At 39.5% G+C, this 25,412-nt stretch overlaps 1 protein-coding gene across 7 annotated transcripts in view; it reads left to right on the plus strand.

Annotated features, from left to right (window-relative positions):
* The window catches only part of mid2 (midline 2), a 367,099-nt gene that overhangs the window by 251,919 nt on the left and 89,768 nt on the right, over positions 1-25,412 (plus strand). For 5 of the 7 annotated variants that reach the window (XM_061930298.2, XM_061930300.1, XM_061930297.1 and 2 more), the window contains 2 exons: positions 14,520-14,585; positions 15,797-15,892. In XM_061930298.2, coding sequence (XP_061786282.1) covers positions 14,520-14,585; positions 15,797-15,892 — 162 coding nt within the window. The remainder of the gene's footprint in view (positions 1-14,519; positions 14,586-15,796; positions 15,893-25,412) is intronic. The other 2 variants (XM_061930302.1, XM_061930304.1) reach the window with 1 other exon arrangement.

Consider the following 25,412-nt stretch of genomic DNA (forward strand, 5'->3'; position numbering starts at 1 on the left):
GATGCATTTCCAACGATAAAGTCAAAGAAATCTTCCGCCAGACCCCCAGGAAAAGAGAGCGGATGAGGGTATGTCTACAGAATATATTAATTGATGAAAACTGGGCTGTCTGCACTCTCAAAGTGCATGTTGTTGCCAAATGTATTACATATGCTGTAAACCTAGTTCATAGTTGTTAGTTTCCTTTAATGCCAAACAAACACATACCAATCGTTGGTTAGAAGGGATCGCCGAATTCGTCCTCGCTTTCTCCCGTGTCGCTGGCTGTCGTGTCGTTTTCGTCGGTTTTGCTTGCATACGGTTTAAACCGATATGGCTCAATAGAAGTCTGGGCTTCCCTGCTTAGGCTGCTGCCCTCGCGACCCGACCTCGGATAAGCGGAAGAAGATGGATGGATGGATGGGCTCAATAGCTTCAGTTTCTTCTTCAATTTCGTTTTCGCTACCTGCCTCCACACTACAACCATCCGCTTCAATACATGCCTAATCTGTTGAATCGCTTAAGCCGCTGAAATCCGAGTCTGAATCCGAGCTAATGTCGCTATAACTTGCTGTTCTATCCGCCATGTTTGTTTGTATTGGCATCACCGTGTGACGTCACAGGAAAATGGACGGGTGTATATAACGATGGTTAAAATCAGGCACTTTAAAGCTTTTTTTAGGGATATTGCGTGATGGGTAAAATTTTGAAAAAAACTTTGAAAAAAAAAAATAAGTCACTTGGAACTGATTTGTAATTGTTTTAACCCTTCTGAAATTGTGATAATGTTCCCCTTTAAACGATGGGTTAGTGGGGCTGACACGGTGCTTAGGCTAAATCATTATTTGTTTAAGGAGTTATCCGGCTTAATGTAGACAGGGCCTTAAACACACGTACACAGATCTAAAACACACGTACGTGGATCTAAAACACACATACGCAGATCGAAAACTCACATACGTGGATCTAAAACACACGTACGCAGGACTAAAACACACGTATGCGGGTCTAAAACACATGTACACAGATTTAAAACACACGTACACGGGTCTAAAACACATACGCGGGTCTGAATACACACACTTGAATTGATATAGAGACAAACAAATGAGTACACACGCACACCAATTAGATTACACGTTTGCAAATAATTATGCTGCAATAGTACTTACTATACATACACACATACATTCACTATATTCTACTCACACATTGGCCCTCGCCTATGTGTGTATGGAGTATGGACAACGGAGCAGCGTCCCCAGTGGCTGCAGCTTGGAGCTGGCAGCTGGCAATTGGAGCACTAATGGCTGTTTATCTTAAATGCTAATGTGAAATAAATAATGTAATTACTCATGTTTTGACAGTGACTTGGTTGGCCATGCTATTGTCATTTCTAAACTGCACCACAATGTATTTGATCAATGTAAATGTGTATTTAAAGACATTTAAATTTGTGGAACATTTGCAGCGGAAGTATTTAAAAATAAATACAAAAATAAGTATAATCGACTAAAAATGACACAATCCCCCTGCAGTACCTCTACGGACGCCCTCGGGGTCATGGACCCCATGTTGAAGACCTCTGGAATGGAGCATCCCAGAAGAGTTCAAATCCATGGCATCTTTCCTGGCCTTTTAATATTTTGGATGAAAAGCTGGATCTAACGAAGGCCTACAGTAAATCAAATCAAAGGAGGCTCTTGCCTAGAATTTGTAATGCATCATTTGGAGTCTGAAGGCCGTATCCAAGCCTATTAGGCAGATTTTACAAGGCAGCTGTCACCTTCACACTGGTCTCCACTCCACTGCATAAAGAGTTTCAAAATATATTAGACAATGCACCATGTTTGCAGTGATGGGCAAGCTCCATGGAAAATGTAGTCAGCTAAGCTACAAGTTACTTTCCATTAAATGTAGCTAAGCTACAGGGGAAGCTATCCCCTGAGAATTGTAGCAAGCTACACTACTAGGCTACACGGCAAAAGTAGCGAGCTCCATTATGCTACATTTCTATCTATGGGCCCACATGTATAATATCAATGTTCATGTAACTGAGACTGTACAAATGTTACTATTAACTATCTGTCATTTAGCTGGGGACACCGTACAACTACCTCTAGGAGTCCCCGCACCCTGCTGTTTAGTTTGCCTTTTCTTTGGCCCACTCCACTCCAACTTATTCATGTTCTTTACCTACAGTAAAAAATCAGCATCCATCTATATCTTGACGAAAAAAACAATGACTTGTGTGTTGTTTGGGAACAGTTTGTAATGGTTATATGCAGTAAAACATTTTATGAACTCAACTCACCTTAATGTGTGTTCCTAAATTTGTTGGGCATTGTTTTCTCTAAAAACATACATTCGTCTAAATATGGCCAAGGACAGACATCGTTGTGGGTTTCCTGGATGTCGTCTTCATCAGTAAAGGAAAAATGTAATCCACGGGAGAGAATTCCTCCGCCATTTTCAAGTACATTTCTTTTTTGAGTCGTCAGCTTGTCTCCGATTTTGCTTACTAGGGATTTTGTTAACTAGTTTCGATGACTCGCCTTATCTTGCCTCTGATTGGCCAGTTCGTAATGTTTCGCCCTAACCTTAGCCAATTGTGACTCATCATACGAACACTAACCAATCATCATGGATGTTCTGCGTATGTGTGGATTCTCTCTCTTTGTAGCTTTGATGTAAGCTACCTAGCTACATAGGTCTAAAAGTAGCTAAGCTACAGGAAAAGCTACTCTTTAATATAGTAGCTAAGCTGTGTGTCTTTTAGATCTGTGTATGTGTGTTTTAGATCCATGTACGTGTATTTTAGATCCACATACGTGTGTTTTGAATCCGCGTAAGTGGGTTTTGGATCGGAGTATGTGTGTTTTAGATCCGCGTTACGTGTGTTTTTGATCTAGATTTGCGTACGTGTGTTTTTGATCCGCGTCTGTGTGTTTTAGATCCGCGTCTGTGTGTTTTAGATCCGTGTATGTGTGTTTTAGATCCGTGTACGTGTGTTTTAGATCTGCGTACTTGTGTTTTGAGTTGTCTGTCTGTCCGTAACGTGTGCACTTTTGAATGTGCGCACACAAGTTGTATGACACGCTCACGTATCTGGATGCTCTCGTTCAAATCGTACACGGCAGAAGTTTCGCAAAAGTCACGTTAAAGTAAACAGCCTATCGAGGGTTCTTTCTGATTAGACAGACAACTTAAAACACACATACGCGGGTCTGATTACATACACTCAGATTGATACACAGACACACAAATTAGTACACACGCACGCAAATTGGATCACACGCGTACAGATTGAGATACACATTTGCAAATAATTTTGCTAAATAATACTTCCATAAAATAGTTTTTTACTTGGTTGACACTGTGGGTCACTGATGCCTCCAGAAGAATAACACACGCAAATGCTTTTTTGCAAGTGCTGCATGTGTTCATACTTGTGTTGCGCCGTTAATGTGCGATTGCTGGAGTGTTGCCATGAGACCACTATGTGTATTTGGCTCAGCTTTGCCAGATTGCACCTGCACAGCGAATCCCCACATTGTATTCAGCGCGGCCATTGTCAGGGCAGTAGTGTTTGGGCAGCAGTAAATGAGACTCCCATGTTAATTTATGAGCTGTTGTGTTTGCAGAATATTTACTTAAGTCCTATTTGGCCTGTATACACCAGATTGGGGACTTAGATTTATGGGAACCATATTGTTTACAACCTTATCATACTTTGTCGTCATTGTGTCCTTTATCATGTATTGTCTGTTTCTCCAGACTTTATGACATCAGAAGAACTGTGCGTCATGGAAACATACTGACTGTACATCCCGTATTGTTGTTCGAAGCATGGTGGCGCTATCTGTGCAAAAAGCCTCCATCTTGATGGCAACGCCTTGAGTCAGGAGTCATAGTAGTTTGAGTCTGGCAGACATAAATGTGTTATATCAAGCCGGGAGCTACAAGCAGCAACCTGGTGATATCATCTGCTGAGGATAAGAATGGACAAAGATAACACAGCATCCCGCTCAGATGATGAAACTATTTCAAAAATCCGCAAGGTCTTCTTGATATGTATTACTCTGTCCGTGGGGTGGAGGTAGTTCACAAATCATCGGGCAGATGAAGGTTTCACACAGGCGAGAGCAAATATATTGGATCTGATAGCAATGAGTAGTTACAGGATGAAAAAATATGATGAAGTCATAATGGCCGAATAGTGCAATTTGTTATAAACTGCTCACTAAATTCCATTCCAGTCCAAGTCAGGTTTGGCATACATTCGCCAACCACAGCATCGGTACACCTGTACTACAGTAATTTATTAGCAGGGGTGTTTAAGATTAATCGCGATTCTTATTTGTAACAATTCTTAATCAATTTAGAAAAAAATCAAAAATGGATTTTATTTTATTTAGTTTTTTTCCAAATCTGTCCTGTCCAGCCACTCAGGGGAATCATACTGTTGATGTAGATTCCCATATTTGCTGTACAGATTTACTTTACAAAAGAGAAATATGAGATACTTCTCTTGTTGCCTCTTTTGTATTTGACTTTATTAAATGTTTGGGTAGAATTTTGTTAAACAAAACCAGTTTTCTTTTAATTGATCAGAGCTGTTTATCTATTTTATGGAGTAATGTAGTTATTCATAGAACTGGCATCCAGAGTTATTTAAAAAAAGTATAGATTTTGAATCGAGAATCGCTTTGAATTGACAATCAATTCTGAATCGAATCGTTGCCCACAAGAATCGAATCGACTTGTGCGGGCCCAAAGATTCACAGCCCTATTTATTTGTAACTTTGACAATGTCACTAACATGACACTGATCATCGCAGAATTGTTTGTGCAATTTTACAACACATAAGTCCTTTAAGTCCATCTAATAAATCCATCTTTATCACACAAAAAAAACAGATTTAAAAACAAAAACAATAAAAGCTGATTTGTATTGTTTTCATTTTGCTATTGTTATTGTTATTATTAGTATTATTATTTTACTTGTTGTAGTTTATTCGTTACTAATTCATATCCAGTTTGTTTTTTTAACTATATTTAAAGTAGAATTTTGGTGGTACAATAAAATACCAATGTTTTCAAATTAATGAATAATCGTGTAATTAATCGTGATTGCAATATAAATCAAAATAATTGTGATCATTATTTTTTCCATAGTCGTGCGGCCCTAGAAGATTAGTAAAGAAACATGGCTGCCATCAACTAAAATATCTTTACAGGGGACATAGACAACTTTGCAACTCATGCCCACATGTCATTATTGGGCATATATCTAATAATTTGGAAATTCGGAAACTACCAAATCATTTTGACATAAGAAATGTTGTTTGCAGTCAGTGATTGTTTATAAAGTGATATTACCAAACTACGTATTACAGCATTCCCAGTTGTTTTTGCAGGTCCACTATTGTGTAAACATACCCAGATGTGATTATTTTGAATGTGCCCTTTAAACCAACAGAGAAATTGGCTCATTCTTAACCCCCATGTGACTAAAACATAAATAAATGTAATCTGCAAGTTGCATTTTCCCATAAAAAGCCAACAGAGAAGCCGAGGGTTACAGAGGTTGATGGTGCTGTTTGACTTTACTTTTTTCATCTCACAACCCCTGCTACTTGTTTCTCTATGAGACGTCATTAACATACTCTTTGTAGTTGTACAACCACTTAGCACTGAAAGGTCACGGAAGTGTCATCAATAGGTCAAAATGACAGTTTTTGAATGTCATGTCCAGAAGTGTCAAGATTCCACACAACACAACAAAGGCATCAGCTCCTCAATGAGAGAATCATATTTGCTTTAAAGACCCCCATGGAATATTCTCCTCCGACAAAAACACTCTTTCCCAGAAGGCTCATGTTACTGACGTGACGATACTCCACTTGTTAACAGCTGTAAAGCGAGCTGACTTCTATTCTTCTGCTCCTTCGTGAGTTTTAATCTCTGACTTGCCTTTAGTTATTTCTGCGTCTCTGTCGCGCTGAATGTCTTCTGCATTGGGAGGATCCCAAATTAATTAGAAGGTGGGGAATACTTTGATGTCGGATACTTCCCCCTCGGGGCTTTCTGATGCCCAAGGATTCTGCTACGGGACTAGTTCATTTCATGGGGTAACTAAGGCAGTGCAGGATTGAAAAAATAATGTATTTTTGCTGCCAGTTAATGTGTTTTGTGCTTGAACTTAACTGTCACCTTTTGAGGGAACATCTTTTAAAGCAGACTGGGCCTTATGATCCGGTGCGTCCTATGGTCCGGAAAATACGGTAGTTTTGAGAAAAACTAAAGGGAAACCAAACGTGGCCACTAAATGCTGAGTTTGCAGATGTAAGGCAAGTTTCTTTGTAGAGCACAATTTGTACACACGGCAATTCAAAGTGCTTTAAAAAAATTACAAGAAGGCAAAAATAAAATAATCATAAAAAAGTTCATATTTCAAGTTAAAATCATAAAATACCATCATCATAAAAACAATGATAATTCAAATGTACATTAAAGAGAGTAGATCAAATACTTACAGTTGTCATATGCACAATTAAAAATGTTTTCAGCCTGGACGTAAGTGTAGTACGTACAGCACCGTTCACCCCATATGCGAACGTCTGGAGTAGGTTTACTCCAAACCTGGGCAAATTAAGGCCGGGGGGCCACATGCAGTCCGTTAAGCTTTTCAATCTGGCCCGCCGGGCATTCCCAAATATTGTTTTTAGATCTTTAAGATGGGTACTGTAGCTGCCATTATGATGTGCAGTCATGTTTTCAAATGACCGTAAGTCTTGAACTATACAAAGTATTTCAATGGCTTGAATCTGCGCTTTTGCATGATATACTAGTTACTATGATAATCTAAGTGACAGCAGCTCAGACGAGGCACCAAGTAGTGTTGGTGGGGAGCGTTTCCACAGAGTGTTTCCAGAGCGGCCATGTCTGAAATGCGGGTGAGGGACAGACGCGGAAGGAGCTTTTTACAACAAAGTTTTAAAGCTTAGTGATATATCAGATGTATCAGATTGTAGTTGGGTTTTTTTTTACCCTTCACGTTAATATTTGGCTGTGTTTGTTGCATTTGTGTTGGTTTCTCTTGATTGTAAAATATGTCGATCAAGAGGGGGTGTGACGTTCATATGTTGTCAATATTCAGTGTTTTATCATTCATAGTTAATATTGTAAATCCCACATTCTTTATTTTCATGTACATCCTGGGCGTCTCATTCAGTAGAACATTTTTAATTTCATTCCGTGGCGGTCCGTGGTGGTCTGTCATAACGTTTTTAGCATTCAATTAGACATTATTTTGAGGTTTTGTATTAGTGTTCCTAAAAATAGATATACCAGGCCTCAGACACATTTTTTTCTCTAAATTTGGCCCCCGAGTCAAAATAATTGCCCGGGCCTGTTTTAAAGGTACAGCAGCCAAGTATGAAAGTACCAAGTTGCCAATTTGTCACAGTTACTGCGAAGATTAAATGGATCATGTAGGTCTTAGATTGTACAAAGTATTTCAAGAGCATGGCAAGTGTTTGTAACTGTTTGTGAAAGCTGTGTTATGCTGTGCCATCGATCAGTATCGGCCGATTTTCGTGAAAAAAAATACATGATCGCCATTGCCGATTGAAATGGTAAATGGGTTGTACTTGTATAGCACTTTTCTACCTTTTAAGGAACTCAAAGCGCTTTGACACTATTTTCACATTCCTTTTAATCACAAAAGTCGATCCTCTGTGGCGGACACTGTTATTTTTAGTCGCATTTCTTATCATTATCTTGTAGCACTATCACTGGAGGATGAGGCTAACCATGTTTCAAACAGGCATGCTAATAGCTAAGCTAACCGCTAAGCTAGTTTTAAACAGCACTTAGAAATAAGTGCTTACTTTAAGAAGTGTAGATGGAACCACGATGCAGCAGAAAGTAAGCAGACATAAACAGGAAATTAACAAGTAGATTAATAAGAGTCTCGAGAGAAGATAATATAACTTCACCTTTGGTGTGTCAGCATTGTCCACGACACATAAAAGGAGGGAAGATCGATCCATAAATTGGTGGTGTCGATATCAAAGGTATAACCGTAAATAATTGATACTAAAGTGATTGATACTTTTATTTCCTCAAAATAATTTTTTAAAAGTTTTTACAAACTCTGCAGTGAATAATTCCCTACACACACGAGTTAAAGGGGTTGTTTGCAACATTTACACAGATGTCTTGAGTACGTAACACTTGCACGTGCATTAGGTTTGGGTGTTGTTAGATAATAATAGCGATTCGGATAGTTAGCGTTAGCTATCATTGAATGTATATTCTATCATAACAACTTCAAACCCCGGCCGAGTCACACCAAAGACTATAAAAATGGGACCCTTTACCTCCCTGCTTGGCACTCAGCATCAAGGGTTGGAATTGAGGGTTAAATCACCAAAAATGATTCCCGGGCGCGGCCACCGCTGCTGCCCCCTCACCTCCCAGGGGATGAAGAAGGGGATGGGTCAAATGCAGAGGACACATTTCACCACATCTCGTGTGTGTGTGACAATCATTGGTACTTTAACTTTTAACTTAACTTAACATGACTGCAAGTTGTGTGTTGCTTCTCTCGGACTGTTTTCGCATGTGTACACATGAATTTAAAAGAAAAATTATTTTGTGACGATAAAAAATATTGATGTAATCTTAGTAGTATCAACTAGATACGTCCCTTTCCTTGGTATCATTACAGTGGATGTCTGGTGTAGATCTACCCATGGCATTTGTTTACATTGTGACGCCAGTGAGCTATTTTATCCTCCTACGGTGTGTAGTGAAGCATGTTTAGCTAGCGTCCTGCAGGGATGATACTTGTAAAAAAAAACATGATTTATGTGTCGCCATGGTGACGAGGATTAGTGATTTAGAAGAAGCTAAAACACTGCCGATTGCGGATGGACATTAGCTGCTAGCTAGCTAGCCATGTCTTAAAGCACCTCTTCCTGAGGGCGGTTCAGTGTTAAAACTTCACCTATATCGTTTTTAAGCCAAAATGCATCCATTCTCCCTTTTCTGTATACACACTGTGTCTGCTTGTAAGTACGCCTTGTGTGTGTGCTGCCGAACATGCTCCTCTGCTTATAAAACCAGCAATGTCATGACGTGATGACGCGCCGTCATGACTGTAAAAAATATATGGCGAACCGGTACTTTTCAGACAGAGTATAGTACCGTTTTTGATTCATTACTACCGCGATAATTGTACCGGTATACCGTACAACCCTTGTCCCTACATAGGTGGGTAATCACACTCTCCAATCCAAATTGAAGATTATAACATGATGCGGCTCTTGTCTGATTGTGTATCCACGGCTGGATGGCTGATGAGCTTATAAATCTCTATATCAAGAATCTGTTCTATAATTCAAAGAGACGACGACTCAAGTGAAGAAAACATGACACCATTGCCCTTTTCAACATCATGATGTAATGTGGAGGTTTTGGGGAGGCGGTGATCTAACCTACATGTGCTGCAGTTGTGACAGAAAAAGAGCTGAAATGGCGTAACCCAGAGGGAGTGAATGTTCGAGTGAGAGGTGGTGTTGCTGTGAAAGACAGACAATAACAAAAGGGTTGGCTGGGCGCTTATAGAGCCCTGAATAAAAGCTCCGACCAGTCTGTGGTGCCTCAGCACAGGTCCATTTCCATCCTGGAGTCCCATCGCCTCCATGCCCGATGCTGGATGAGGCCATAGATGACATCACCTCACGCTAATACCGACCTTCTGAAAGCACAATCATGTGTCTCAAGCAACTGAAATGCAATTCCTCACTCCCTTCTCCCATTGTTTCCAATTGTTCTTCTTTTGGATCGCTTGAGTTTCATAACAGATACGTCGCCACAATACACAGTATGCTGTTGATTTGAGTTTGACTAACAGTCCCAGCCTGCAGCATTAAAAAATATCAAGTGAACAGTAGCACACATGGCTGCCCTGAGAAGTGGACACCTACCATCTCTCAGGGAGATGCAGGGCCTTGGGATTATTTTACAACTTGGACTTCAGCATACAAATGACTACATTTTTTATATTCCACTAAAGGTTGTCATTTTGTGTCCCCTTTTCTTTAAACTCAGTTTTTCTCTCTTCAGCCCACCCTGTTGGTGCCAATTATTTGAGGGCACCAGACTATAACCGCTACTTATGAAATATTTTCATCTTTGCTTATATTGTAGAATTATGCAAATAATACGAAATCCTATTTTGTACAGGTTTGTGAAACCGAAAAATAACCATAATCATGATGAATGAGTTTATTATGCATGAATGTGGTTTTTCCTGGCTCAAGTTGAGGCATAGGTGGTACAATCCTGACAATGCGCCAGAATTTTAACGCAAAATTGTTTTAGTTTTTCTCAATTTACAGTAAATAAATAACACCATAGCATTTATTGTCATTTTTATTAATTTGATTGGTAGTTTGCTGTACAAACATAAGTCATGTAGATATTTAAGTATTTATGTTTGGAAAGTATGATAATATACTGTAATATTTGTTGCAATAATGGATACTTTTAAAGTTTAAAAGGCATGCAATTTCAAGCAGTACATATATTTTTATCTGTCAAAATGAAAAAATATTCAGTACTTTATTGACACATAATTTCCAGGTGTTTGCGGGCCAGATAAAATTATGTCGTGGACCAGATCTGGCCCCCGGACCTTGAGTTTGACACCTGTGGCCTAAACGTTTGCATAAGAGAATGATGGGCTCATAGCTTGTGTGGTGGGGCCACTTTTGCTTGAGACACTCAGATGATTTTGAAGCAGCATTCAAGCGCTCTGTGGACAACAATGTCCACGTCACCACCATGAATTATTACATTTTAACTGCCTGTTACATTAATTTATCTGCTCTGTTTCACCTGGACTTTTGACTTTCCTTCTAACGAGATCGCTTTTTAAGTAGTGGCTGATTTTGCCTGCCATATCTGCAACGCTAAAAAACATCAACTTACTCTGAAACAGAGGAAACTTGTTTTTAAATACACACGACACACTTGTAATGCTTTCTTGGAGTAACTCCTTTTAGTTTACCTTGTACCAGTCAATCTGTACCGTCATGAAACTCAACCTGATCCTATGCAAACTTCTAATAAATTCTTCATTCAATCGATCTATTATAATTAGTCAGAAAAGGTTGGAAACGAAGGTAACACTACTAGCTGTGTTCACTTACCAGAGACAAAATGTTCGCAGCACAGTCTGGAGTGTTGGAGGAGTCCAGTGATCCCTCCGTATCATGCTCCGTATGGCAGAAATCCACTTGTTACGGCGGTCAACGTTATGCACCAAGTAGCGAGAAATAACACAATTCGATCTGTTTCTTGTCGGTAGTTGCTTCAGGCCTTTCTGGTGCACTGTTGTTGATATAGCGCCTCTATAGTGGCCCAACACTGCAACTGCAGTTAAAATATGTAGCTGCCGCAAAGGGACATCAATCGCTCAATCATCACAGCTGGAGCTTTACGCTGTGTTGAGCGATATCAATCGCTCTGGCTGGGGGCGGCACAAAATTAGCTGGAGGCGGCCGACACACAATTTTGAACTCAGGAAAAAGCCTGATTACTTGTATAGTCACACTAACAGTAGAGTTACCGTGTTGACTCAAATATTAGATAGCATATTTAATGGTGCTTTTCAATCAATTTTCAAACCACATTCAATACAGGTGACACTCAAAAAATTTGAATATTATGCAAAGATTTGTTTATTCCAACAGTGAAACTAATATATGACAAAGGCTCATAACATCGGCATGCGACTGTGAATTGTTCTTGTTTGCGGATGACTCGGCCTTGCTGGTATCAGACAAGGACAAGTCACAAGTGGAGAAAATCCTCAGTGCTGAACTCTGTAGAACATGCACCTGGCTCGCTGACAACAAGCTATCCATACACTTGGGTAAAACAGAATCCATCCTATTTGGGTCCCACATCAACCTTAAGAAAGTCAATGACTTCACTATAAAAGTGGGTGACATTGTTATCACCAGGAAAGATGAGGTCACCTACCTAGGTTCCATTCTAGAGGCTAATCTTTCCTGTGATAAAATGGCAACCAAGGTAATCAAAAGGTCAACCAACGAACGAGATTTCTCTATAGAATCTCCTCTCTGGTCAACAAAAGCACCATGAGGATTCTAGCGGGAACTCTCGTTCAACTCTTTTTCGATTACGCATGTACCTCCTGTTACCCTAGCACCTCCAAAACCCTCAAATCTAAACTCCAAACATCCCAGAACAAGATAGTCAGATTACTTCTAGACCTCCATCCCAGATCCCACCTCACTCCTACCCACTTCTCCAAAGTGGGCTGGCTCAGGGTGAAGGACAGAGTAAAACAACTTGCACTGAGCCTAGTCTATAAAATCCGCTACACCTCCCTGATACCGAAGTACATGTCAAACTACTTCATTAACGTAAATGACCGCCATAACCACAACACCAGGGGGAGCTCCACTAACCACGTTAAACCCAGATTCCGAACTAACAAAGGTCTTAAGTCATTCTCTTTCTATGCCACATCAATGTGGAATGCGCTCCCAACAGGTATAAAAGAAAGTGCATCTCTATCCTCCTTCAAAACCGCAATAAAAGTTCACCTCCAGGCAGCTACAACCCTAAACTAACACCCTCCCCGGATTGTTAATAATCAAATGTAAACAATCAAATGCAGATACTTTTTCTGATCTCTTCTCTCTCTCTCTCTCTCTCTCTCTCTCTCTCTCTCTCTCTCTCTCTCTCTCTCTCTCTCTCTCTGCCCACTACTTGCTGTCCATATCCTACCAAGTCAGACCTACACTGTCCCAATATCCATTTCTCTGTTGTCAATTGTTGATGACTGATGATAACAACCAAACCTAACCCCCGCCCCCCTCCACACCCCGGATTGTAAATAATGTAAATAATTCAATGTGATTATCGTGTGTGATGACTGTATTATGATGATAGTATATATCTGTACCATGAATCAATTTAAGTGGACCCCGACTTAAACAAGTTGAAAAACTTATTCGGGTGTTACCATTTACTGGTCAATTGTACGGAATATGTACTTCACTGTGCAACCTACTAATAAAAGTCTCAATCAATCAATCAATCAATCATGCAACTCAAAATAATTTAAGCTTTCTTTTGTTATAATTTGGATGATTATGGCTTACAGTTAATGAACACCTTAAATTGAAAATCTGAGAAAATTTGAGAATTTCATAAACCGTAACCCACAAAGTATTGACATATCTCACTTTGCATGTAATGATTTTATATCACATATTAGTTTCACTTTGGAAGTTCAATTGATGACATGAATGAACTTTTGTGCGATATTAAAATATTTTGATATTCACCTGTCTGCGATGAGGTGGCGACTTGTCCAGGGGGTACACCGCCTACTGCCCGAATGCAGCTGAGATAGGCTCCAGCACCCCCCGCAACCCCAAAAGGGACAAGCGGTAGAAAATGGATGGATGGACATTCACCTGTATTGTGAGGATGGGAATCGAACACTCGCGAATTGTTATATTCCCATCCCTAATATTGTTTTTAGTAGAAAAAGAAACAAAACACACGTCTTATATTTGGAAACCAACAAGTGGCGCCAAATGAGTTCTACTCCAAGCCCATCTGTTTTGTTTTTTCAATCTTGCAGGCACACACACACACACAAACACCAGTGTTTTTAATACATCCGATTATTTGTGTTAGCCCATTACAATTGCATCCATGCGTATGTGTTGTGGCCAATTATGCAAACTAGATGATGATGTCATTTAGCTTCCCCCGCAACCCATCACCACAAATAGATTGCATTCCTTCAGGGAATACCAGACACACACCACTAACCTGGAGAGACAAGGAGGCCCCCTGGGAAAAATGTAGTGAATGTTTTGCAAACATCTGAGTAGGAGTTATAGTACACATTTGTGTGATAGTGATGATCAATGAATTGGTATATTAATATACTTTATAATAATTATGGGGGCTAGGGGGTGAGTAAAAAAATATTCAGTCTAAGGTTGGACTCCCGGGAAGGGGGTCCAGACTGAGGCCAGGGGAAAAAAACTCAATAGCCATAGCACACATACACAAGTAACAAATAATCCACACGACTTGCAACAGAGGGGAGGGAGTAGGGGCTACGGTGGCAGGCTGCTGCTATCTAAGCGCTGCCCAGCCCCCAGGAGGAGGGGGCATATGCCCATTGTCCAGGGTGTAGCACACATAAACCGCCTCCACCAAGTGCCAAGCCAGAACAAATCTGGCTAATTCTGCTAGCTGACAAAAAACAAGTGGGAATGTCAGTTCCTCGGCACAAGTAAACTATTTTTAGAATTTTATCTGGCTTATTAAGTGTATTTACGGCGGCCCAGTGGCGTCCTGCCATTGTTGTGTAGTAGAAACAGACAGGGCTCGTCTGTGTGTACACTCACGCGAGTTTGTGTAAGTGTGTACGTGTGTGCACTCACGCGGGTTTGTGTGTGTGTTTGTAGGCTTATCAGGTGAGCCCGGGCAGAGTGTCAGACGCGGTAATGACGGCTTCAAAGACAAGTGCTGCGGTGAGTCTTTTACCAACTAACCACCTTGAACCATCCCACACTTACCCGCCCACACAGCTAGGATGCACCGAGATGATGGAGGATGCATTGATTATTAATAGATAAGCGGTATGGAGGAGAGCTGGGATAGTGTTAGCGGTGGCCAGGTGCGGGTCCAAACCCATTTCCCTTTCACTCGCATGAACCCTTCCAACACCTGCCGCTTGTCTGACGCTTTGTTCTCGTCACAGATGTTGTTTTTTCTGCCCGCCGCCTCCATCCTTGATTTTGCTTCCTTTGAACAGCACTTCTATTTGTGGCTTCACTTGTTTGCCATTTACATATTTTTGTAGTTGCACGTGCGTTTGAGTCTATCTAGCGTGATTTTTGTTTTGTACTCTGGGAAACAGTCAAGGTCATTGGGCTTTTGATCATTTAATTCATGTGAGCTCATTGGTTTTGTTTCGACAGGGATCATGTCTTTATTACACAGTACAACCGCCTGTAGCGTGGACTTTATTATTTTTTTATTATTATACAGTAAAACCACTTGCGAATCATGTTTTATTACACAGTACGACCGCCTGTAGCTTTGACTGTTTTATAATTTTGTATTATTACACAGTACAACCAACTGTAGCTCTGACTGTTTTATTATTTTTTTATTATTATACAGTACAACCGCCTGTTTGTCATGTTTTATTCCACAGTACAACCGACTGTAGCTTTGACTATTTTATTATTTTGTATTATTATACAGTACAACCGCCTGTAACTTTGACTTTTTTATTATGTTTTATTATTATACAGTACAACTGCCTGTGAATCATGTTTTATTACACAGTACAACTGCCTGTAGCTTTGACTGTTTTATTATTTTTTATTATTACACAGTACAACCGCCTGTAGCTTTGACTGTTTTATTTTATTTTTTTTATTATACAGTACAACCGCCTTTAGCTTTGACTTTTTTATTATTGTTTACTATTATACAGTACAACCACCTGTGGATCATGTCTTTATTACACAGTACAACCGCCTGTAGCTTTGACTTTTTTATTATTTGAATACAGACGTCTGCTATAACCTAAACTACATTTTTGAGAGGTCACTCATTTTGTCAGGATTCACATTTTTAGATGTTGTCATATTAACATAACATGCTCATCGTTCTTAGCTTGCTGCTTTTTTGTCCCGATGTTGACCCTGGTTTTCCTTCTCCATTTCCACAGCAAACCTTGGAGAACAACTTGACCAACCTGGTGAAGAGGAACAGTGAACTGGAGAACCAAATGGCCAAGCTCATCCAGATCTGTCAACAGGTTGAGGTATGCAGCATCATTAAAGGGGTCGTATTATGACATTTCCACTGCCTACCTATTGGCACCTGTTTTTGTGTATTTGGGATGCCCATTAATCTAAAAAAAATGATTTCAAACCATGGCGGAAGCAGAGATACTATCCATCCATCCATCCATTTTCTACCTCTTATTCCCTTCGGGGTCGCGGGGGGCGCTGGAGCCTATCTCAGCTACAATCGGGCGGAAGGCGGGGTACACCCTGGACAAGTCGCCACCTCATCGCAGGGCCAACACAGATAGACAGACAACATTCACACTCACATCCACACACTAAGGCCAATTTAGTGTTGCCAATCAACCTATCAATAAAACAAATTAGCATTGTTGCAGACGAGCCGTTTGGAATTGTGACGTATTTTGCCAATGTTACATCAGTGGATATCTCCATATATGGTCGTGGTTTACCGGAAGACCCCATACGCAAGCCTGCCTTTTTTTTTTTCCCTAGCGGCAGTTGTAGTTCAAACACAAATACGTCCAAGGTGCGACCCAATGCCCAAAAATTGGTTGTGTTAACAAGCACAGGTTCCTAGACTAACTTCTGTCCTCATCTGAAGAAGTAAGAGATCCCTAAGTATCTTTTGTGTTTGCTGACAATGTACATTGTATCCAGAAAAGTATTTGCAGTGCTTCACTTGTTCCACATTTTTTTATGTCACACCCGGTATAGCTCGGTTGGTAGAGCGGCCGTGCCAGCAACTTGAGGGTTGCAGGTTCGATCCCCGCTTCCGCCATCCTAGTCACTGCCGTTGTGTCTTTGGGTAAGACACCTGCTCCCAGTGGCACCCACACTGGTTTAAATGTAACTTAAATATTGGGTTTCACGATGTTAAAGCGCTTTGAGTCACTAGAGAAAAGCGCTATATAAATATCATTCACTTCACTTCACCCTTATTCTAAAATGGAGTACAATCATTTTTGTCTGCCAAATTCTGCAGACAATACCCCATTATGACAATGTGAAAAGGCTGTTTGTTTTTTTATTTTGCAAATGTATTTCAAATATAAAAACTAGGAACATTACAAGTACATAAGTATTCACAGCATTTACTCAATACTTTGTTGATCAACTTTGGCAGAAATTACAGCCTCAAGTATTTTTAAATACGATGCCACAAGTTTGGCACACCTATCTTTGGGCAGTTTGGCCCATTCCTCTTTGCAGCACCTCTCAAGTTCCATCAGGTTGGATGGGAAGCGTTGGTTTTCATCCAGGATGTCCCTGTACATTGCTGCATTCTTCTTTCCCTCTATCCTGACTAGTCTCCTAGAAAGAAAAACATCCCCACAGCATGATGCTGCCACCACCATGCTTCATTGTAGGGATGGTATTGGCCTGGAGATGAGCCTGGTTTCCTCTAAACATGACGCCTGAAAGAGTTCAATCTGTGTTTCATCAGACCACAGAATCTTGTTTCTCATGGTCTGGCAGTCTTTCAGGTGCATTTTGGCAAACTTTTTACTCAGAAATGGCTTTCGTCTGGCCACTATACCATGCAGGCCTGATTGGTGGATTGTCCTTCTGGAAGGTTCTCCTCTCCCCACAGAGGAATGCTGTAGCTCTGACAGAGTGACCATGGTCTTGGTCACTTCCCTGACTAGACTAAGATGAATACAGCAATGTACAGAGACATCCTTGATGAAAACCAACACTTCCCATCCAACCCGATGGAACTTGAGAGGTGCTGCAAAGAGGAATGGTTGAAACTGCCCAAAGATAGGTGTGCCAAGCTTGTGGCATCGTATTCAAAAATACTTGAGGCTGTAATTTATGCCAAAGGTGCATCAACAAAGTATTGAGCAAAGGCTGTCAATACTTATGTACATTTTAGTTTTAATGCATTTGCTACAGTGCATACTTTCTAGATGCACTGTCGACCACAACGAAGAGTTTTAGATGTAGATTATAAAACAATATTATGACCCCTTTAATGCTCATTCATCCAATACTTGGCATTAGTCAGTTTTCATTGAAAATGCAATCAAACTTCCATTTGTTCCTTTCTACTATCCACTAATTCTCCTCTGTGCTTGTGGTTTTAGAATCATCAGCACTCTGATCCATTATTTAAATGAACTTCTCCAAATACTGGTCAAATCTGAAGGAGTCACTTAGATTTCATTTCATATGTTCATAAGTAATTTAGTAAAACAATTTGCACATGGCAACGTTGTTCTAGAATCATCTCTAGTTGAAGAGTTATCACTTAAAAGCTGAAAACTATTTTTGCTGGTTCTGTGCAATTACTAAAATTGCTCATTTGGATACATTGATTCTGGGTAATTTGAAAGTTAGATGGTCAAATCTGATTAGAAGAAAACAGTGTCACTAAATGTGTTGAACTCCAAATATTTTACCGTAAAGATTCTTCTTTTTCTTCTTAAGTATGTCTTATTTTGGATATTTATTTATTTCTTAAAACCTTGAAACTAAATGTCAAATCTTTGAGGACCTTGTATGGTACTGGATGTAGGTAATGATTCACGGCTCATTTGTTGCTATGTGGTGACAAAACGTGGTGTTGTGTTTACACATCCTGGTGTGAACTCTTACCTGTCGACAGCAAATTAAACCTCAGGCAGTCTGCCTGTCGCTACTGACCTTTTCTATCGGGGCCCGCGGTGTGTTTTAATGGAAGTAGCCGACACTGTGAATCTTAAGCTGAGCCGTCAAGCATTGATTGCACTACACATAAACCCATCATACTTACATTTGATAAACACCATCCACACTCGGTGAGGTTGGTGCTACTCAGACCAGACACCAACACCATTTTCCAAAGAGTCACTTTGAGATCCGTGAATACATCTGCTCAGCCAATCAATACTAAATGATCGCAGCGTGATTCACTAAGTGCAGACAAGCCCAACGGCATGTCTTGTTGTTTGTCTTCTGGGGACGCTGGCTGCATACAAATGGAGCATGACGCAGAACACGCAAATACAATACAATCGAAATGTGTTCGAAAAAAATTATAATTATGATAGTATATGATTTAGTTGGTGAGTAACTTAACACAAGTAACTTTCCATGAAAATGTGAGGAGTTACTGGAGGCCAAGAAAGACAATGCCTGTAGGGGTGTTAAAAAAAATAATAATTTTGGAATGAATCGCAATTCTTATTTGTAACAATTCTAAATTGACTTTTTTTTTTTTTTTAATAGTTTTATTTTATTTTATACATATACCGTATTTTTCGGACTATAAGGGGCACTTAAAATCCGTATATTTTCTCAAAACTCGACAGTGCGCCTTATAACCCGGTGCGCCTAATGTACGGAATATTTTTTTGTGTGCTTACCAACCTCAAAGCTATTTTATTTGGTACATGTTGTAATAATAAGTGTGACCAGTAGATGGCAGTCACACATAAGAGATGTGTGTTGACTGCACTATGACTCAAGTAAACAACACCAACATTTTATATATACCATTGAAAATATAGAATATTGCAAACGGCGCTCAAAAATCTTATCAAAATGTTTTAGTACGACTTTAGTAAGCTATGACGCCGCACCGCTTGATGGATTGTACTGTGCTTCAACATACGAGTATTATTATGGTGTGTGTATAAGGTAAGACATAATATCTGGCGTTTTGTTTCGCAATATTATGCAAAATCAACTTTTCTTACCTTCTGGTACCTGCTGATCTGAATTTGGGATCTGTATAAGTCCTGAAAATGTGTGCAAGTCTGCCTTTGTAGTATGCGACGAAGCCGTAGTCGATAAGCTTCTTCTTTTTCTTTATCTTCTTGTTATGGGACATTCATCCTCCACTGTTGCCATTTCTAATATTAAGTAGTGGAGAGTTCTTACTTATATATTTAGACTTAGACTTAGACTTAGACTTCCTTTTTATTGTCATTCAAATTTGAACTTTACAGTACAGATAAAAATGAAATTTCGTTGCATTAGCTCATGGTAGTGCAGGATAAAAAAGCAATAAGGTGCATATATAAATAAATAAATATATATAAATAATATATAAATATTTATATAAAATAAATAAATATATATAAATGTATATAAATAAATAAATAGATTACTGTACAGAGAAATATATTGCACTTTTGCATATGCATCCACGTTTATGGATGTATGTTATATTGTCTTTTTTATTCCAGCGAGTTAATCCATTTTGGGGGGAGTTGAGGGGATAAATATGATGCGTTCAAGAGTCTTACGGCCTGAGGGAAGAAGCTGTTACAGAACCTGGAGGTTCTGCTTCGGAGGCTGCAGACCTCCTTCTAGAGTCCAGCAGTGAAAACAGTCCTTGGTGGGGGTGGGAGGAGTCTTTGCAGATTTTCTGAGCCCTGGTCAGGCAGCGGCTCTTGCGATCTCCTGGATAGGAGGAAGAGGAGTCCTGATGATCTTTTCCGCCGTCCTCACCACTCTGCAGAGACTTCCAGTCTGAGGCATTGCAGGCTCCAGTCCAGACAGAGATGCTGTTGGTCAGTAGGCTCTCTATAGTGCCTCTGTAGAATGTGGTGAGAATGGGGGGAGGGAGCTGTGCTGTTTTCATCCGACGCAAAAAGTGCATGCGCTGCTGAGTTCTTTTTACAAGAGCACACCGGAGTGTGTAGGGACCAGGTTGTATTGTCAGTTAACATATGTCAGTAAACTCACCTTGAAAGCGCTAAAACATACCGGTGTGAAGAGTTTACATTATTCACCCAAGGAACTTTAGTTATTAGAGAGTTTCAGGTCGGACGGTTTTTCACGGTTGTTGAACTAGTGAGCCCAGGATGAGAAGATGCTGCTCCGTTATTGATTTAAGTAAAGTTTGGATGTCATTAAAACAGTTAGCTCCATCTTTTGACACTTCTTCCACACCCGTCCTTGCACGCTACACCGCTACAACAAAAATGACGAAGAACAAACGCTGCTGAAGGTGAGCCACATAAATAAGATCGCCCACAAAACGGTGCATCTTGAAGTGACTGTCAGAAAGCGGCTTGAAGATGGTCTGTAAAACATGATCTATTCAACATTTTGACCAAAGTAGCCGTGTGTGTGTGGTCTACATGTTATGTAGACCACACGGAAGTGTTTTAAATTTTGAAAAAAAAATTAATAATATGACCCCAATAATGCGCCCTATAATACAGTGCACCTTTTGTATGACAATAGACCTGACTAGACCCGCTAGTTGGCAGTGTGCCTTATAATCCGATGGTTGTTGATGTAAATCTATATCTGCTGTACAGATTTACTTCAGAAAAGATAAGTATGGCATACTTCTCTTCTTGCTTTATTTGTATATGACTTTATTAAATGCATCACAGCTGTTTATTATTTGGGGGAAAGTAGTTAATCATAGAACTGGCACCAAATGTTATTAATACGTCAGGATTTTGAATCGAGAATTGTTTCGAATCCAGAATCGATTCTGAATCGAATCGTTACCACCATAATAAAGGGGATTGGGGCGCCAAATCTGCGGTCTCTACCAAGGTTTGTTGTTGTTCCCGTTGGGTTGAGTTTGTGTCTTGCCCTGATGTTGGATCTGATCCGAGGATGTTGTTGTGGCTTGTGCAGCCCTTTGAGACATTAGTGATTAAGAGCTACTGTATATAAGTCAACATTGATTGATTGAATAAACTCAATAACTTTCGATAAATTGCCGTGTTCTCGTGTGTATTCTTCGTCTCTTGCTTCCAAACCGGATGCCAGAGGTTTCATTCTGCATCGTTCTCAGCACCTGAGCACTTATGTCCACGTTCGACAAAGTTTTTCCACCTTGGGGAAACAAAATGCACTTCTAGGTATTCACTATTTATATCAGTGCAATTTTTGCTCACAGAGATTGAGAGTCTAATTTATTCTTGTTGTCTGCTTACTTCATTAGAATGATCAAAATCTTGACCTTCCAATAACAATGGTAAAAATATTAATGAGAAGTTACAGTGTATTGCATTTGAAAGGGCTTACTTACATCATTATTATTATTATTATTATTTAAATGACATTAGTGCTCTATATGGTCTTAATAACAATAACATCATTTATTGGCCAAATTTTGTAGGACAATACATCGTCCAGGAAAATTTGGAACCATCCATCCGTTTGTAGCCCCAATCCTAACTATTGCATAAACAAACTAATTTACAATTATTTGGAATTGTTGTTGTTGTTTTTCTTTTAATGTACACAATTGCAATTATTTTATGTTTTTGTTCGTATTTTAAGTTACTGTATTTTCCGGACCATAGGGCGCACCGGATTGTATGGCGCACTCCCGACGAATGGTCTATTTTTGATCTTATTTTCATGTATAAGGCGCACCTGATTATAGGGCCCATTAAAGAAGTCATATTTTTTAATTTTTTATCTAAATTGAAAACACTTCCTTGTGGTCTACATAACATGTAATGATGGTTTTTTGGTCAAAATGTTGCATAGGTGGGGTTTTACAGATCATCTTCAAGCCATTTTCTGACAGTGGCTTCCGAATGCGCCGTTGGGCGGTCTTATTTACGTGGCTCATCTTCGGCAGCGTCTTCCCCCCGTCATCTTTGTTGTAGCGGTGTAGCGTGCAAGGACGGAAGAAGTGTCAAAAGATGGAGCTAGCTGTTTTAATGACATTCAGACTTTACTTAAATCAATAACGTAGCAGCATCTTCTCATCCGTGGCTCACTAGTGCAATAACAACGCCGGAAATGTGTCCCGTGAAAAACCGTCCGACTGGAACTCCAATAACTAAAGTTCCTTGGGTGAATAATGTAAACTCACTATGTTTTAGCGCTTTCTTGGCGAGTTTACTGACAGATGTAAGTAAGAACTTTACACTACTTTATATTAGAAATGGCAACAGCTGAGGATGAATGTCCCATAACAAGAAGATAGAGAAAAAGAAGAAGCTTATCGACTACGGCATCGTCACAGACTACAAAGGCGGACGCGCACACATTTTCAGGATTTATACAGATCAGCAGGTATCAGAAGGTAAGAAAAGTTGCTTTTGCATAATATAGCGAAACAAAACGCTAGATAATATGTCTTACCTTATACACACACCATAATAATACTCGTATGTTGAAGCACATCAAAACGGTGCAGCCTACACTTAATCTCTTATGTTTGACTGCCATCTACTGGTCACACTTATTACACCATGTACCAAATAAAATTGCTTCGAGGTGGGTAAGCTCAACCAAATGTATTCCTTACACGAGGCGCACCGGGTTATAAGACGCACTGTCGAGTTTTGAGATAAAAAAAATAAAAAAATTTAAGTGCGCCTTATAGTCCAGAAAATACGGTAGTCTTAGTCGGGTCTCGAACCAGCAGATAATGTTGAGGTATTTAAGGGGGAGGAGTATATTTATAGCTAGAATTCACTGAAATTTAAGTATTTCTGATATACTATATATATATATATATATTTTTATATATATATATATATATACATACATATATATATGTGTGTGTGTGTGTATATGTGTATATATATGTGTATATATATTAGGAATGTCCCAATCCAGGTTTTTGCACTTCCGATCCGATACCGATATTGTTTTTGCACTTCCGATCCGATACCGATACTGACCGATACCGATACTGGCCTATCCGAGCATGTATTAAAGTTTAAAGTTATTTAGCCTACTTAGTTGTCAGAATCATGTTGAAAAGGGTTTTAGTACTCTTGATAACAACTAGCCAGCTGAATTAGGGGCGTTTGAATAATACACAACGGTTGGTAAAAAGAAACTGACCTGTTTATTCAAGGATAAACACAAAATAGACAAAATTATACATGACAAACAGAAATGGCATCATTGAGCTAGGGCTGGGCGATATGGCCTTTTTTTAATATTGCGATATTTTAAGGCCATATTGCGATACACGATATATATCTCGATATTTTGTCTTAGCCTTGAATGAACACTTGATGCATATAATCACAGCAGTATGATGATTCTATGTGTCTACATTAAAACATTCTTCTTCATACTGCATTAATATATGCTACTTTTAAACTTTCATGCAGGGAGGGAAATGACAACTAAAAAAAAATCACTATTTTTTTCATACGGTGTTGATGTGGAAATGTTTGCCTCGGCATTTTGATGGTGTGGACGTGTGGCACCGAATGGAGATAAGCGTCTCGACAGACGTTACAATATTTGAACAATGATGACGAAAACTGTTTTCTCTGTCGTGTCCGTGTGTCGAAAATTGTTATGCACTTATTTTTTTATTTGATTTTGTGTGTGGCATAGATTTGCCGTGGGCAGAGGACGCTTGAGCAGGCGCGCACCTTAGCGGTTGCGCTAGCATCACAGCTAACGTTAGCCATTCTGCTACCTCGCTCTCTGCTGGGAGAGGACGTATACGTATGTGACGTATGACGTGACAGTATGTGACGTATGACGTGACAGTATGTGACGTATGTAAAAAGGTGCGCTCGCTGTCTGTAAGAGGGGGACACAGGAAAGAGTGAGAAGAGCCTGTCGTGTAATGCCAGCAGCTAAAAGCAACTGCGTGAGAATCCACAGGCCTGTGGATGTGTTGAAGGTGTGCTGGAAAATGCGTAACGGAAATTAGGGAGCAGCAGAAAAGTGGAATGTATTATTTAAATCGGTGCGTTGGAAAACACGGACCGGAGTTTTTTTTAAACTGGATCTGGATCAGCATTTTCCCATGCCTTGCCAATACGCATTTTTTTGCAAATATTGGCGGCCGATCCGATCCAAATATCGGATCGGGACATTCCTAATATATATATATATATATATATATATATATACTGTATATATAAATGTATATATGTATGTATATATACTGTACATATCTGCTGGTTCGAGACCCAACTAAGACTACCGTATTTTCTGGACTATAAGGCGCACTTAAAATCTTTTTTTTTTCTCAAAACTCGACAGTGCGTCTTATAACCTGGTGTGCCTCGTGTAAGGAATAAATTTGGTTGAGCTTACCCACCTCGAAGCAATTTTATTTGGTACATGGTATAATATATATATGTATATATATGTATATGTATATATATATATATATATATATATATATATATATATATATATATATATATATATATATATTTATATATATATTTATATATATCAGTGACGTGTGGTCACTGGAGGGTTAGGTGGCAGGTGAGGCGGGGCCTCACCTGCCATCATGGAAAGAAAAAAAATGTAAAAAGAAAAAAAATCTATTAAATTGTTATATGTATTCAGTGATTATACTATAAAGTTATTTTCCATTTAACTTCACCAGTTTTAGATTATTCGTATTCAAAATCGCTGAATTTTCACATTTGCCGTTCAAATACTGAGAAGAGACGGTGCGGTGATCATCAGCCAGTTGAGGCACATCACTCAGTTGTGCCTCAACATGGATTGCGGACTCGGCTAACTGCTGGCCTGCTGTGCAGTGAGACCGTATTGCTATATGAATTATATCATACATTTCCATAGTTTAGTTAGCTGAGGTATATAATGTACAGTGTATTTTGTCAA

The sequence above is a fragment of the Nerophis lumbriciformis genome, linkage group LG36 (genome assembly GCF_033978685.3).
Source record: "Nerophis lumbriciformis linkage group LG36, RoL_Nlum_v2.1, whole genome shotgun sequence".
In the NCBI taxonomy this organism is placed as follows: Eukaryota; Metazoa; Chordata; class Actinopteri; order Syngnathiformes; family Syngnathidae; genus Nerophis; species Nerophis lumbriciformis.